The sequence below is a fragment of the Aythya fuligula genome, chromosome 19, assembly GCF_009819795.1.
Source record: "Aythya fuligula isolate bAytFul2 chromosome 19, bAytFul2.pri, whole genome shotgun sequence".
In the NCBI taxonomy this organism is placed as follows: Eukaryota; Metazoa; Chordata; class Aves; order Anseriformes; family Anatidae; genus Aythya; species Aythya fuligula.
The window spans coordinates 9,813,706-9,826,172 of record NC_045577.1 but is presented as its reverse complement, the minus strand read 5'-3'; the positions used below and the strand labels follow the sequence as shown (position 1 = coordinate 9,826,172).

At 59.3% G+C, this 12,467-nt stretch overlaps 1 protein-coding gene across 1 annotated transcript; it reads left to right on the top strand.

The window, feature by feature from the left end:
* Positions 1–1,980: 1,980 nt before the first annotated feature.
* On the top strand, positions 1,981–7,096 carry LOC116496921 (glutamine synthetase). The gene is made up of 6 exons (XM_032200346.1): positions 1,981–2,146; positions 2,703–2,864; positions 4,021–4,167; positions 5,001–5,128; positions 6,053–6,252; positions 6,428–7,096. Exons 1-6 carry the CDS (start codon positions 1,981–1,983, stop codon positions 6,747–6,749), a joined length of 1,125 nt encoding a protein of 374 aa, XP_032056237.1. The 3' UTR covers positions 6,750–7,096.
* The last annotated feature ends 5,371 nt before the right edge of the window (positions 7,097–12,467 follow it).

Here is a 12,467-nt window from a genome sequence, read left to right as displayed (position 1 = left end):
GTGCCCTCCACCACCGCCGCTTCAGGTAACCTCGGGCACATCCCTGGGTGCTGACCTCCTTCCCTCGGGGCAGCACCCGCGGCTGGCAGGGCGGGTGACGTCCAGGTGCCACTGATGTCACAACCTGGGGACCAAAATTGCTAATTAGGTTTTGCCTCTCTGTCTGTCGATCTCATTTCCTGGTGCTTGTGCAATCGCAGATGCTTTCGTGTGTCTTCCCGGTTGTTTATCTGCCTGCGGGAGCAAAACACCTCCAGAAGAAAACCAGAGCTGCGGGTGGGTGCCCGGCCAGGAGGCGCAGGGGAGGGTTTGCTGCAAGAGGGCTTTTTAGCTGCCCTGGTGGCATGGAGATGTTTCACTGTTTTGCACAGAAACATTCCTGGGGGTGAGTCAGACAGCCGAAAGCATGAGTCTGCCTGAGGTAGCAAAGCCCCGCACTGCTTCGGAGCCCGGGCATGTTTTAAAGCATTTTCTCCTCTTTTAAAATAGAAAAACAAGGGAGAGTGGGGAGTTGTGGTGCTCTCCTGCAGCTCTGGCAGCTGGGACCTTTGGGTTTTATTGGAAATCCTCTCCCTCCTCCCCCCAAAAAACACTATCAGGGGATTTGAGATAACGCCCGTGAGCTGCCAGCGCTGGCTGTTTGCGCTGCGCTCGTGCCGTCGGTGCACTGGGGCCGGTTTGTTCTGCCTGCTGGGACAACTGGGAGCCCTGCAACGCCGTATCTTCGGCAAAGTAAAAAGGCAGCAGCCTGTTTAATTAATCTAATTGAGATTTGGTTTCAGCTCGATAGCTGGAAATCGCCGCTGTATTGAAGCAGTCGGCTCCAGCTCCCACCTGTTTGCTGGGTTCTCGCAGCTGCCTGTGAGTCGGAGCAGAACCACTGCTGCGTGCGGGTGGGTTTTGCTTCTGAAGGTCCTTAATGACTCTCTGGTGCTTCATAATGTAAAATAGTGTGTTTTAGCACAACAGTTTGTCTGTGCAAGGGGCAGGACAGGATTCCTGGGGGGCATGGTCCTGGGGGTGCTAGGGAGGAGTGTGGCACCCACCAGGACCCCTGTCACAGCCCTGGAGCGGGGCTGGGGGGCAAAATGCCATTGGGGTGACCCTACAGAAACAAACCACCAGGAGGGAGGTGGCAGATTAGAGTCTGAATAAACAGGACTCGTTATTTTTAAGGACATAGAGCTGTCAGAGAGCATCCAAGGGAATGCTAGGGAGATGGTGAGGAGTCTGGAGGGGAAGATGGGTGAGGAGCGGAGGGGCAGGCGCTGAGCTCTGCTCCCTGGGGACAGCGACAGGACCCGAGGGGACGGCATGGAGCTGGGACAGGGGAGGGGCAGGGTGGGGATTAGGGAGAGGCTCTGCACCCAGAGGTGGTCGGGGGCTGGGACAGGCTCCACGACACAGGGGCTGCTTTGGGGTGATGCTGAGCAGAACCGGGGGCTGGACACGGTGCTCCCTGGACCCTTCTGTGCCCCAGGCTTCTCACCCAGCGCTCCCGCACCGAGCTGCCCTCGGTGCCCACCGCCCCCCGAGCATCCCCCACCCCCCCCCGAGCACCCCCTCCCCATCCTGCCCGGCCCCCTCCACAGCACCCCAGGGCCCTGCCCGCCCCCCCGGCCGGGGCCGTGTCCCCGCTCGGTGCCGCCCCCCCCGGGCGGAGCCGCCCCCGCGCCGCCCCCCGCCCTATAAAGAGCGGCGGGCGCGGCCGGGGGCAGCGCCGGGGCCGGTGAGCGGCGGGGCCGCGGGTTCGAGTCCCGTGGGGGGGGGACGGGGACGGGGACACGGGGAGCGAGGGGACCGGGGGGACCGGCTGGGGGTGGCAGACGGCGGGGGGGCGCTTTGGCAGAGGGGCTGGCTGGAAAGTAAGAGCAGGGAAGGGGGCAAAGAAGGTAGAGGGGGGAAGAGGGAGGATAGGGAGTACAGTGGGGAAGGGGGCAGAGGGGTGACGGCGCGCTCCCGTCCCGCAGGGCTGTCGCCATGTCGGTGTCGCACAGCTCCAGGCTGAACAAGCTGGTGCGGGAGCAGTACATGCGGCTGCCCCAGGGCGGGCAGGTGCAGGTCACCTACGTCTGGATCGACGGCAGCGGCGAGGGGGTGCGCTGCAAGAGCAGGACCCTCGACAAGGAGCCCAAGAGCATCGAAGGTAACGCCGCCAGCGCTCGCTCCTGTTGGCGCCGAGCATCGCTGGGATCAAGTTTTGGGACGCTTTGGGCGGTGGGAGTCGGTGCTCGCCCTCCTCGGTTGCGTGGCACCGCTGATGCCCGCTGCAGCTGTCTCACGGGGTTGTACAAAGTGGCAGTGTAAATATCCGGCTGCGAGGCTGCCGTTTGCCTAATCTCTCATCTGTCGTCAGCCCTGGGTGGGAAGGGGAACGCGAGATCCTCGCCCCTGGCCACCGGGCAAACAGGCGTGGAGCCGGGCTGGCATCCAGCGCGCTGCGTGCCAGGCGTTGGCAGAGGGTGGCCGGCGGGGAGGAAAAGCTCCGGGGCTGATCCTGCCCTGCTGGATGGCACCGGGGTGGGTGAACGCACCGGTGCTCAGGGTTGTGCAGGAAAACCTCAGTGGCCGTCATGCCACGGCGCTTGGTGCCCTCTTGTGTGCTCCATGCAGGGTCTAAGCCAGCAGCACCTCGCACAATCCATACGTGAGATGCCTCCTCCCAACCCCGCTCTTCCCTTTGTCCCTCTCCCACCCCACAGATGTCCCCGAGTGGAATTTTGATGGCTCCAGCACGGCACAGGCAGAGGGCTCCAACAGCGACATGTTCCTGGTGCCCGTCTGCATGTTCAGGGACCCTTTTTGCCTGGACCCCAACAAGCTGGTGCTGTGCGAAGTGCTCAAGTACAACAGGAAACCTGCAGGTGAGCACCGGTGTCGTTAATAACTACTAATCCCAGCCACCCTGCTATAACTCGGGGTGCCTGTGTTTGAGGAGACCGCTGGCACTGATGCTGCTCCTCACCAACCTGCGCTGAGCTCTTGGCCTGAGGCTCTGAAATGCAAGCACCGGCAGAGGAGGGTGCGTGCAGGGACCTGTTGCAGCAGCTGCTCTGAAGGGCGAGGAGCAGCACAGCGAGAGGCGGCTGCCGCCCCGCTCCCGTGCGGAAAGGTGGCACGGGGTGGCCCAGGGTTTGATCCTGAGCGCGCCCAGCCCTGCGGGGCCGTGCAAAGCATCAGTGCTCTGGCTTGTAAATAAGGGGAAACTGTAGGTGAGAAGCGGTGTTCAAAGCGCTCGGGGAGGGGAATAGCAGCTCCCAGTAATGCTTCGGCTTGGTGGCTGCCTTGTTGATGGCTGCAGGAAAGGAATGTGAAAGTGCTGGCGTGGCTCCGGGCCTCTGCAAGGGCTTATCGCCAAGGGCAGAAGTCTGCAGTCCCGGTGTCTGTCTGTCCATCTGATAAAGTCCAGGATGGAGGAGGGGATGCCTGGGGGGAAGGGTTTGGGTTGAGATCCCTTCCCGGCAGCACTGCCTCTGCCAGAGCAAGGCTTAAAGCCAGCCCTGGCTGCTGGAGCCGGGCAGCTCCCTGCCCTCCAGCTCCTGGAGCGGGGCTGCGTTGTCATTAAGGACCTCAGATGGCACGGGGTCCTGCTCCTGAGCCAGCCCAGCTGCTTCCAAAACCACAGAGCTGGAAGGAGATGAGGGTTAAGCTGGGGATGGCAGCAGAGGAGCGGTGGGAGGTGGTCAGTCCCTGCTCCCAGGTGTGCCGGGTGCCCGGGGACAGGGCTGGGGAGGAGGATGTGTGCAGGAGAAGGATGCTCATGCAGTGGAGGCAGTGGTTTTGGGGGTAATTTAATGAAACCTCCTGGGCCTGTGGCCTGATGCTGTGGGCATGCAGTGGCTCTGCAAGGAGGAACCTGGTGAGCAGAAGGCCCTGCAGGAAAGGGGATTCGTTCACCGCTTTCCCTGGGACTTCTGTGGGAAATGCTCTGGGAGGTGGCTGAGGCTCGAGTGGGATGGAGCTGAACGTGGTGGGTGCGTGCCCACAGTGTGGGTCTGACTGGGACCTCCCTGCCCACAGAGACCAACCTGAGGCACACCTGCAAGAAAGTCATGGACCTGGTGAAGGACAGCCACCCCTGGTTCGGGATGGAGCAGGAGTACACGCTGCTGGGCATCAACGGCCACCCCTACGGCTGGCCCGACAACGGCTTCCCCGGCCCGCAGGGTAAGCACCGTCCTGCAAACCCCAGCCCAAATGCTCACCGGGGGATGCTGTCCTACACCGAGCATCCCATCCCATCCCATCCCATCCCAACACTCGGGCACATTTCCCCTTGCGGGGGCCAGGAGAAGGAGGGCCGGAGCTGTTTTGCCGACTGCCCCATGGCTCACGTGAGCCGGTCGGTAGCGCTGCTCCTGCCAGACCCCACTGCACAAACAGCTCTGGGCTGCACGACTTGTTTGTCAAGGGCTGGAGAGCTTGGCCGGAAAAATCTCCCCGCGGCTGTTGGTGAAGGGACCGGCCGGGTGCTGCAGCACGAGGCTGAGCACCTCCTGGGAGAGGGCCAGGGGTTTCCCAACCTGACTTCTTCGCGTCGCAGGGACGAGCTGTTTGCAACATCTCCCTTCCCCTAGGCGGGGAGAAGATCTTCCTCTGACCTGTGTGAATGAGGAAGAGCGCTGCGAAACCACAGCCAGCTGACTGCTCTGGGCACGAACAATGCCAGCTGCTGGCAGAACAATCTCCGGAGCTTGAAGTGCTCAGAGGGTCAGTGGGGTGCCCTGGGGCAGACCCAGCCAAGCTCTCCTTATCTCCTGGCTGCCTCCCAGTTGGCGTTATAAGTCCTGTTGAGCCGCAGAGATAAGGCCGAGGTTGCACAGATGGTCACTCACTGCTCCCCGGCATTGGGGTTGCTGTCCCGATGCACCAAGGATCCCCATTTGATCCCCATAAATCCTCTGCAGCCGATTCTGCTCCCAGTGCCTGGGGGTGGCGGGGGCACACTGCCATTCCTCCCCAAAGCCGTAATTGTGTGATGCCTTCTGTTTCCTTCCCAGGCCCCTATTACTGTGGGGTTGGAGCGGATAAGGTGTACGGGCGGGACATCGTGGAGTCCCACTACAAGGCTTGTCTGTACGCGGGGGTGAAGATCTGTGGCACCAACGCGGAGGTGATGCCCTCCCAGGTAGGTGCCCGCGGCCCCGTGGATGCTGACCATGATCCAGGTCTGCTTCTCCCAGGCTTGTGCTCCCCATTTCTCCTCGGGGCTTCTCTGCTGTTGGGTTCCCAGTGATGGAAAGTGGGGCTGGGCCACCCTGCGGTGCCCAGCACGGTGTCAGCGTGAGCCAGGACGGGCTGTGAGAGCAGCAAGTGGAGCTGAGGGTGTCTGTGTCCTGCTGCCCTGCCCTGAGCGCTGGGAACCTCCTGTGGGACACAGCCTTGGGCAGCAGCTGGAGGCGATTTGGGTTTTTTAGGAGCTGACACAAGGGAGCCTCTGATTGCTTTATGCAGGTGGCCAGACTGGCCGACGGCGATTTGATTCTCCCGCTGATAAGCAGGGGTTTATCAGCAGCGGGGCTGAGGCAGGGCTTTTAACGACCCCACTGTTTGCCCTGATCTTTTCAGGGTCCTCCTCAGCTGCCCCCAGCACCCCGCGCTCCGGCTGGGCCATGCCAGCAGCTGCGGATGCGTCATCCCAGCTTAGTCACCAAGGGTGGCGCAACCCTGTCCCCAGGAAGGACTCGTGGGGACATCTTTAGTCCCGTGCCCAGCTTGCAGGAGGATCTTACATGCCAGCTGCTTGAGCGCCAGCCTTGGAGCAGGGCGTGATACTTATTTACTTCCATTTTGAGAAAAGCCCTCCGATTTACTCTCCTTAGTTGAGAACACTTTATTCCATTTTTTTTTTTTTTTTGGTGTGCCAAAGCTGTCCTGTTGTCTAACTCAATGCTCCCCATCCCATTGCTGATTCCTGATGGGTGAATTATAAAGCTCAGCCACTCCCCATGCTGGCAGCTCTCGTGGGGGGTGTGACAGGGACACAGGCTGCCCCACAGCTGAGGCACAAATCTCTCCTGTCCCCCACAACACATCCGCTCTCCCCTTCCAGTGGGAATTTCAAGTGGGGCCGTGCGAAGGCATCGAGATGGGCGATCACCTCTGGATGGCTCGCTTCATCCTGCACCGCGTCTGCGAGGACTTCGGGGTGGTGGCCACTCTGGACCCCAAACCGATGACGGGCAACTGGAACGGGGCCGGCTGCCACACCAACTACAGCACCGAGGAGATGCGGAGGGATGGGGGCCTCAAGTGAGTCCCTGGGGGAGCCCTGGGCTGCACACGGGACGCGGGAGGGTTGGGGCCACGTGCCGAGCTGGGGGAACGTCTGATTTTAAGAGCACGTTGTCATAAGTGGTGGCCTGAGAGTGCCCCATGGCTCTGCTGGTCCCCACACCAAACCTGACCCCATTCTGGTCCCCCACAGACACATCGAAGCGGCCATCGAGAAGTTGAGCAAGCGGCACGACTACCACATCTGCGTCTACGACCCGCGGGGCGGCAGGGACAACTCCCGGCGGCTCACCGGCCACCACGAGACCTCCAACATCTTCGAGTTCTCCGCTGGCGTGGCCAACCGAGGCGCCAGCATCCGCATCCCGCGCCAGGTGGGCCAGGACGGCTTCGGCTACTTCGAGGACCGGCGGCCAGCGGCCAACTGCGACCCCTACGCGGTCACCGAGGCCATCATGAGGACCACGGTGCTCAACGAGACCGGCGTGGAGACCAAGGACTATGCCGACCACTGAGGCCGCGGGGTGGGTGGAGGTTCTTGTGCCGACGCGAGCCGTGCCCACGCGGTGCCGTCGGCTGTCAGCTCAGACTCTTTAGGAAGCTCGCTTCTGGTTTTGTGAAATGTCGCCTTAGAAATTATATATATTTTATAGCGAGAGGGAGGGGCCCAACCTATTTTCTCAACCACTTTTTCTGGTTCCTGGTTTTAGGTCATCCTTGGGGAGTTTTTTAAGACTTGGATGGAATTTTTTTTTTCCCGATGGACTTTACACTGTGATGTACATAGATTCCTACGTGGAAGCTGCAGCTGCTGCTGTTTGCACCTGGGGAGGGTGGGTGCTTTTTTCCCTATATCTCTGTTGCAAGGAAAAGATAATAAATAATTTTCCTGGCTGTATGGCAGCTGGGTTACGCTGTGGCGGGTGCCTTTTTCTGTGGCTCGTAGAGCTCCGTGCAGGATTTAATTGGGGTCTTGCTGATGAGTTGCTGCTTCTGGGGCCGGGGAGTGCAGGAGCTGAGATGCTGGAGGCACCTCGGGCAGGTTTTAGCCCTGAAATGGGGAGGGTCTCCCCCAGCTGCCGGGGCCGCCCTGCCCCATTTGCCGGCCGAAAGGCCATCTCCCTGCATCGTGATCCCCGCAAGGCAAACAGAGCAGCGCAGCCTGAGCAAACAGCGGCCGGGGCAGCAGCTGGCGGGCGTTTACACAGGGCGTGCGCTGCTGAGTCAGCACCCGGCACGGGTGGGGGGGATTTTGAACCCGATTGTGCCTTTAGCTACGTGGGGATGAGCCCAAATCGAGGACCACGGGTCCCTCCTGCTGGTCACGGTGCTGCCAGGGTGAGCTGGGGGTGTTGCTGTGACCCGGACATGTGAGCAGCCAGGAGCCCTTGGTGTCTTTGAGCTGTTCACGATAAATGCAGCCTGGTCCCCACACTACGAGGGACAAATTTTCCTCCCAGAAATTGCCAGGCATGGCTTTTAGTCGTCTTCATCAAAATCACAGTGCTGCCTCGTTTTCCTCTCGTTTCTGTGATGTCTTTAACGGGCGATGTGAGCACTGGGACAGCGACTGCTGCCTGCAGCTGGAAAATCAATGAAGAGCTAAATCTGGAGCAGGAAGGCTCTCGTGTTCCTCTCCCTGGCTGTACCAGTGCCTCTAAGTACAGTGCTGCACGGCTGAATCTGGGGAAGCGCATCAATCCACATTTCCAGGCGCCTCTGGCACAGCTCTGCATGGGTCCCAGCCTGGTGCTTTGTGCCTGTTCCAGGGCTCAGCTGCGGGTCTCACGCTGCCATTCCCCTCTGCTGGAGCAGCCTCCCCTGGGGCAGGGCAGGGGGGCTCCAGGGGCTCCCCAAGCTGCAGCCGGGGCTGTTCCCAGAGCTGGGGCCAGCCCTGGCCGCTGCCCGCAGGGGTTGCTGCAGCTGCTGTGTGCTCTGATGCCTTCTTGCTCTTCTTTGCCAAAACGCAGATCTCACTGGTCCTTTTCAAGGTCAAAATGGGTCAGAAACCATATTTTATTTTTATTTATTTATTTTCCTAACGCAGAAGGATTTCCACCCACAGGGCCAGCACCAAAGGGGAAACGAGGACACATGCATGTTCCTACATGTACAAGAGCTTTTGTTACCATTCGCTGTGCCTGCTGCTGTTGGAGGCGAGCTGTGGGGCTCGGCTGTGGGGCTCAGCTGGTGGAGCAGGCGCTGGGGACGGATCCAGCCCTGGGGACCGGGACGGGAGGCACCCAGCACCACCCAGTGCTCCCCACCAGGGATGGGTGGCGGCGATGGGGGACCCCAAGGCGAAACCCAACCCAGAATGGAGATTCCGGGAGCTTCCTGGGGCTCGGCTTTGCATTTGGGGATCTTCACCCTCCGGGGCTTTCCCCAAAAAGCCGGGCCGGGCCGGGCCGCATCCTGCACAGGCGGCATCGCTGCCTGGGGGTTTGCTGCCCTCAGCAGGCTCCGGGGCGAACGGCAGCGAGCGCAGCCCCGGGACAACCCCAAGCCCACCCAAGCTGCCATTTCCATCCCAGTGGCCAAAAAAAAAAAAAAAAAAAAAAAAGAAAAGCAAAAACAACCCCAAAACAAAACAAAACCTAACAAACAATCCCTCAAAACAAACAAACCAACAAACAACAAAACCCCAAAAACAAAAGCAACCCCCTTTGGGGCTCATCCTATATGCATCCCAGAAGCAGGGCACTGCCCGGGGCTCTGTGGGGTCACCCCAGCAGCCAGCACCCAGCAGGCAATGCCCAGGGGACCCTGCAGCTCCTGGAGTTCTTTCCATGGCTGCTGATGCCATTACACTGATTTCAGGCGAGGCCTCCAGGATTGTTTTTTATTCCAGTAATAAAAAGGACACCAGAATCGCCATTCCGACGCTAACAATAGCGTTACTCAAAGCCGCTGGGCAGAAGTGGGGAGTTCTGGGTAGAATAAAGACCTAAACCAAAATGTCAATAATAACTTTTTTCCCTCTCCTTGTCTTCCAGCCTGCACAATCCGCTTGAGTCTCTCTATCTTAATGGGCATTAAAATGGTTTCAAATTAGATCTACGGAAAATTGAACTTTATTCCCTCGGAACTTCAGTCTGGCCTTTAAAAGCCAGCGGTAATAGTTGGGTTTCGTGTAAGAGCATCTCTGATCTCAGAAGCTCTCAGCCTGGGCGGGAGGCAGCAGCACCAGCAATTCTCCGCTGCGGAAACACAGCCACAAGCCGAGGGGGACGCACAGCACCCAGCACACCACGAGATGAGTTGGGCAGGGGCTTGGCTGGGGATGTTTGGACCCAGCCCCACGCTTGTCCCGGTGCAAGCCCTGCTCCTCCTGACTGGCTTTGCACCCAGCTTTTGGCTCCGTTTGGTCCCTAAAAGTAGGGATGAGGACAAAGAGCCCCCGGGCTGTGCCTCATTTAGGGAAGTGCCCCCTGGGGACACCCTGGGTTGTATCTGGCCACGGTGGCGATGCAGCCCCACACAGTTTGTCCAGCCTGTGACCAACCTGTGTGGCTCCATCACTGTTAAAAACCGAGCAGGGAAGGGGTGACGGCAGCTGCTGGAGACCTGATGTGCCCCCACTGCTGGGAGGATTTGGCGCTCAGGCTTTCCAGGAAAGCTCTTTGGCAGGGCACTGGGAGCAGATGGGCATCCCCCAAAGGGATGGGATCCCCACAAGGGGGGGTTAGCCTGGTGGGGACGATAGACACATCAGCCACAACTACACCTCCCGTCTGCTCTGTGCTCGTGGGGTGTCCACAGAGCAGCCTCCACAAACTGCTGGTGCTGCTCACAGAATCACTGAATTGTAGGGTTGGAAGGGACCTCAGGAGATCGTCAGGTCTGACCCCCCTGCCAAAACAGGTTGCTCAGGTAGGCATCCAGACAGGCCTTGAATATCTCCAGAGAAGGAGACTCCACAACCTCCCTGGGCAGCCTGTTCCAGTGCTCTGTTGCCCTCACCGTGAAGAAGTTCTTTCTCATGTTGGTGCAGAACTTCCTGGGCTCCATTTTGTGGTAATTACCCTTTGTCCTGTCCCCACAGACCACTGAAAAGAGGTTGGCCACATCCCTCCATCTCCCACACTTATATATTATATAATATATAATATTATATTATTATAATATATTTGTGAACATTAATAAGATCCCCTCTCAGTCTCTTTTTCTCCAGGCTGAACAGGCCCAGGTCTCTCAGCCTTTCCTCACAGGGAAGATGCTCCAGGCCCCGTATCATCTTTGTGGCCCTCCGCTGGACTCCTCCAGGAGATCCCTGTCTTTCTTGTACCAGGGAGCTCAGAACTGGACATAGTACTCCAGGTGAGGCCTGACCAGGGCAGAGTAGAGGGGGAGGATCACCTCCCTTGACCTGCTGGCCATGCTCCTTTTAATGCACGCCAGGATGCCCTTGGCCTTCTTGGCCACCAGGGCACACTGCTGGCTCCCCAGGTCCTTCTCTGCAGAGCTCCTTTCCAGCAGCTCATCCCCCAGCACCCCCGGACACCCGGTGGTTGTGGTGGGTCTGTGGGGCCAGGTGAGCTGCCAAAAGCCCCCTGCGAGCTGCAGGCTGGGGACTGCAGGGGTTCTGGGTGGAGGCAGGAGCTGCACAAGGGCACTAACGGGCTTTTGGCAGCCCCAACCAACCTCAGCTGGGACCCCCACCCACAGGGACTCCATTTAAGCTCAGCCAGGGGGCATTGATCCTTGCCTGAGCTGCCTGGGTGTGTACTGGTCTTCAGGCCAAGCCCTGGTGATCCAGCTCCTGACCAGTAGATTGGGTTCCCAGCCTGACCTTGGGCCCTAGGCTTGTTGGAAGGTCTCTGGGCTGTGCCCTTGGGCTGCAGATTGGCTTCAGTTTGGATTTGTGGTGTTGTGGGGAATTTACTCATGGGCTGGGCTCTTGGTTGGATGTTTCCAGCATCTCTGGGTCTGCCACACCTGGGGGCAGAGGCATGGGACCATGGCTGGGAGCCCCTGCCCTGTGGTTCTGGTGTCCCTGATGGATCTTGGGAGGGTGGAGGGCTCTGCAAGGGGCTGCAGGAGGAAATGAAGTGCTGGAAGAGGTGGGGAATGGGTGCCCCTGGGTGGTGCCCCCTGGGGTGGGGTAGGAGGATCCCCTCCATAGTGCTCCTTGCAGTGTTCCCTGATGCCTCTCCACGGTGAGGTCCCTGGAGGGTGGTGGCACCCCCAGCTGGGCACCTGGTGGGTGTGGGGAGCACTGTGCTGTGCAGGAGAGCTTGAGCTGGGACACTGCTGCTGCTTTCTCAGGCTCTGCTCGCTGTGGGGACCATGCACCCAAGGGTGCAGGATCAAGCTTCTGACCAACAGCAGTCTCTGTTTTGTTTTCAGGACTGTGTCTGGCTGAAGATCACTATGGATGTGGCTGTGGTGTCTGCTGAACTTAGGAGAGAGGAACGGGAACCTTGAACTTCCTCTTGCTGCACTTGGGTGGGAGGACATGGGCTTGGGGCCAGTGCAGTGACCGCCCCTGTGGGGCTGGGGTGTGATGCTGACAGCCCCAGTTGCAGCACGGGGCCAGCTCCCCATGGTGACACCTCACACCAGTGTCCATGTGAGGAGCTGGGGACACCACGGTGTGTCCCCACCACACAAGTCCTCTCCCCATGCATAGGGACAAGCAGTGGCAGGCTGGGGCCAGAGTGCAATTTCATTTTCAGTCCTCGTTTCCTGCAGAGATGCAAGGCTGGTAATGGGATGCTGTGAGCAGGAACACATCTATAGGGGACAATGAGATGCAAATGATACAATTTTGTTTCGTTTATTTTTTTAAGACCATTTCATTTATGCAGTTCGTGCAGGTGCTGTGCTGGGGTTGCAGCAAGGAAGTCAAGTGATAGGATTTTAATGTTTGCCAAGGGGAAGGGGGACAGGTGGAGCTGTAGTGGCCTGCAGACAGGCAGGTGGCTGCTGGAGGCAGGGTTCAAACCCAGATGAAGTGACTGGGGTTGCTGCTCTAGGCCTGGGCACTGTGATGCACTGAATCCAACGTTCTTGTTGGCCTTGATTTCCCCCCTGCAGCAGGTGTGTGTGTGCTGGTTTGGCTGCACCAGTGGCTGAAATGTCAACGCACACTGGGTTGGAGGAGGATTTAATCAAGGACATGGACCCACATCATGCTTGGGGTGCTTCACCTTGTCCATGACCCCCCAGGCCACGCTGTTTCCTGTCTGTTCTTACTCAGTCATACCATGTCCTTCCCTCCCTGCCCTCAG

What these genes read in the sequence shown, in the direction of transcription:
- LOC116496921 (XM_032200346.1), top strand. Translation starts at nt 1,981, where the DNA reads ATGTCGGTGTCGCACAGCTCCAGGCTGAACAAGCTGGTGCGGGAGCAG. An exon ending in CGGAGGTGATGCCCTCCCAG is followed by an intron (nt 5,129 to 6,052) that starts GTAGGTGCCCGC and finishes CTCCCCTTCCAG; the next exon opens with TGGGAATTTCAAGTGGGGCC. An exon ending in CGGAGGGATGGGGGCCTCAA is followed by an intron (nt 6,253 to 6,427) that starts GTGAGTCCCTGG and finishes GGTCCCCCACAG; the next exon opens with ACACATCGAAGCGGCCATCG.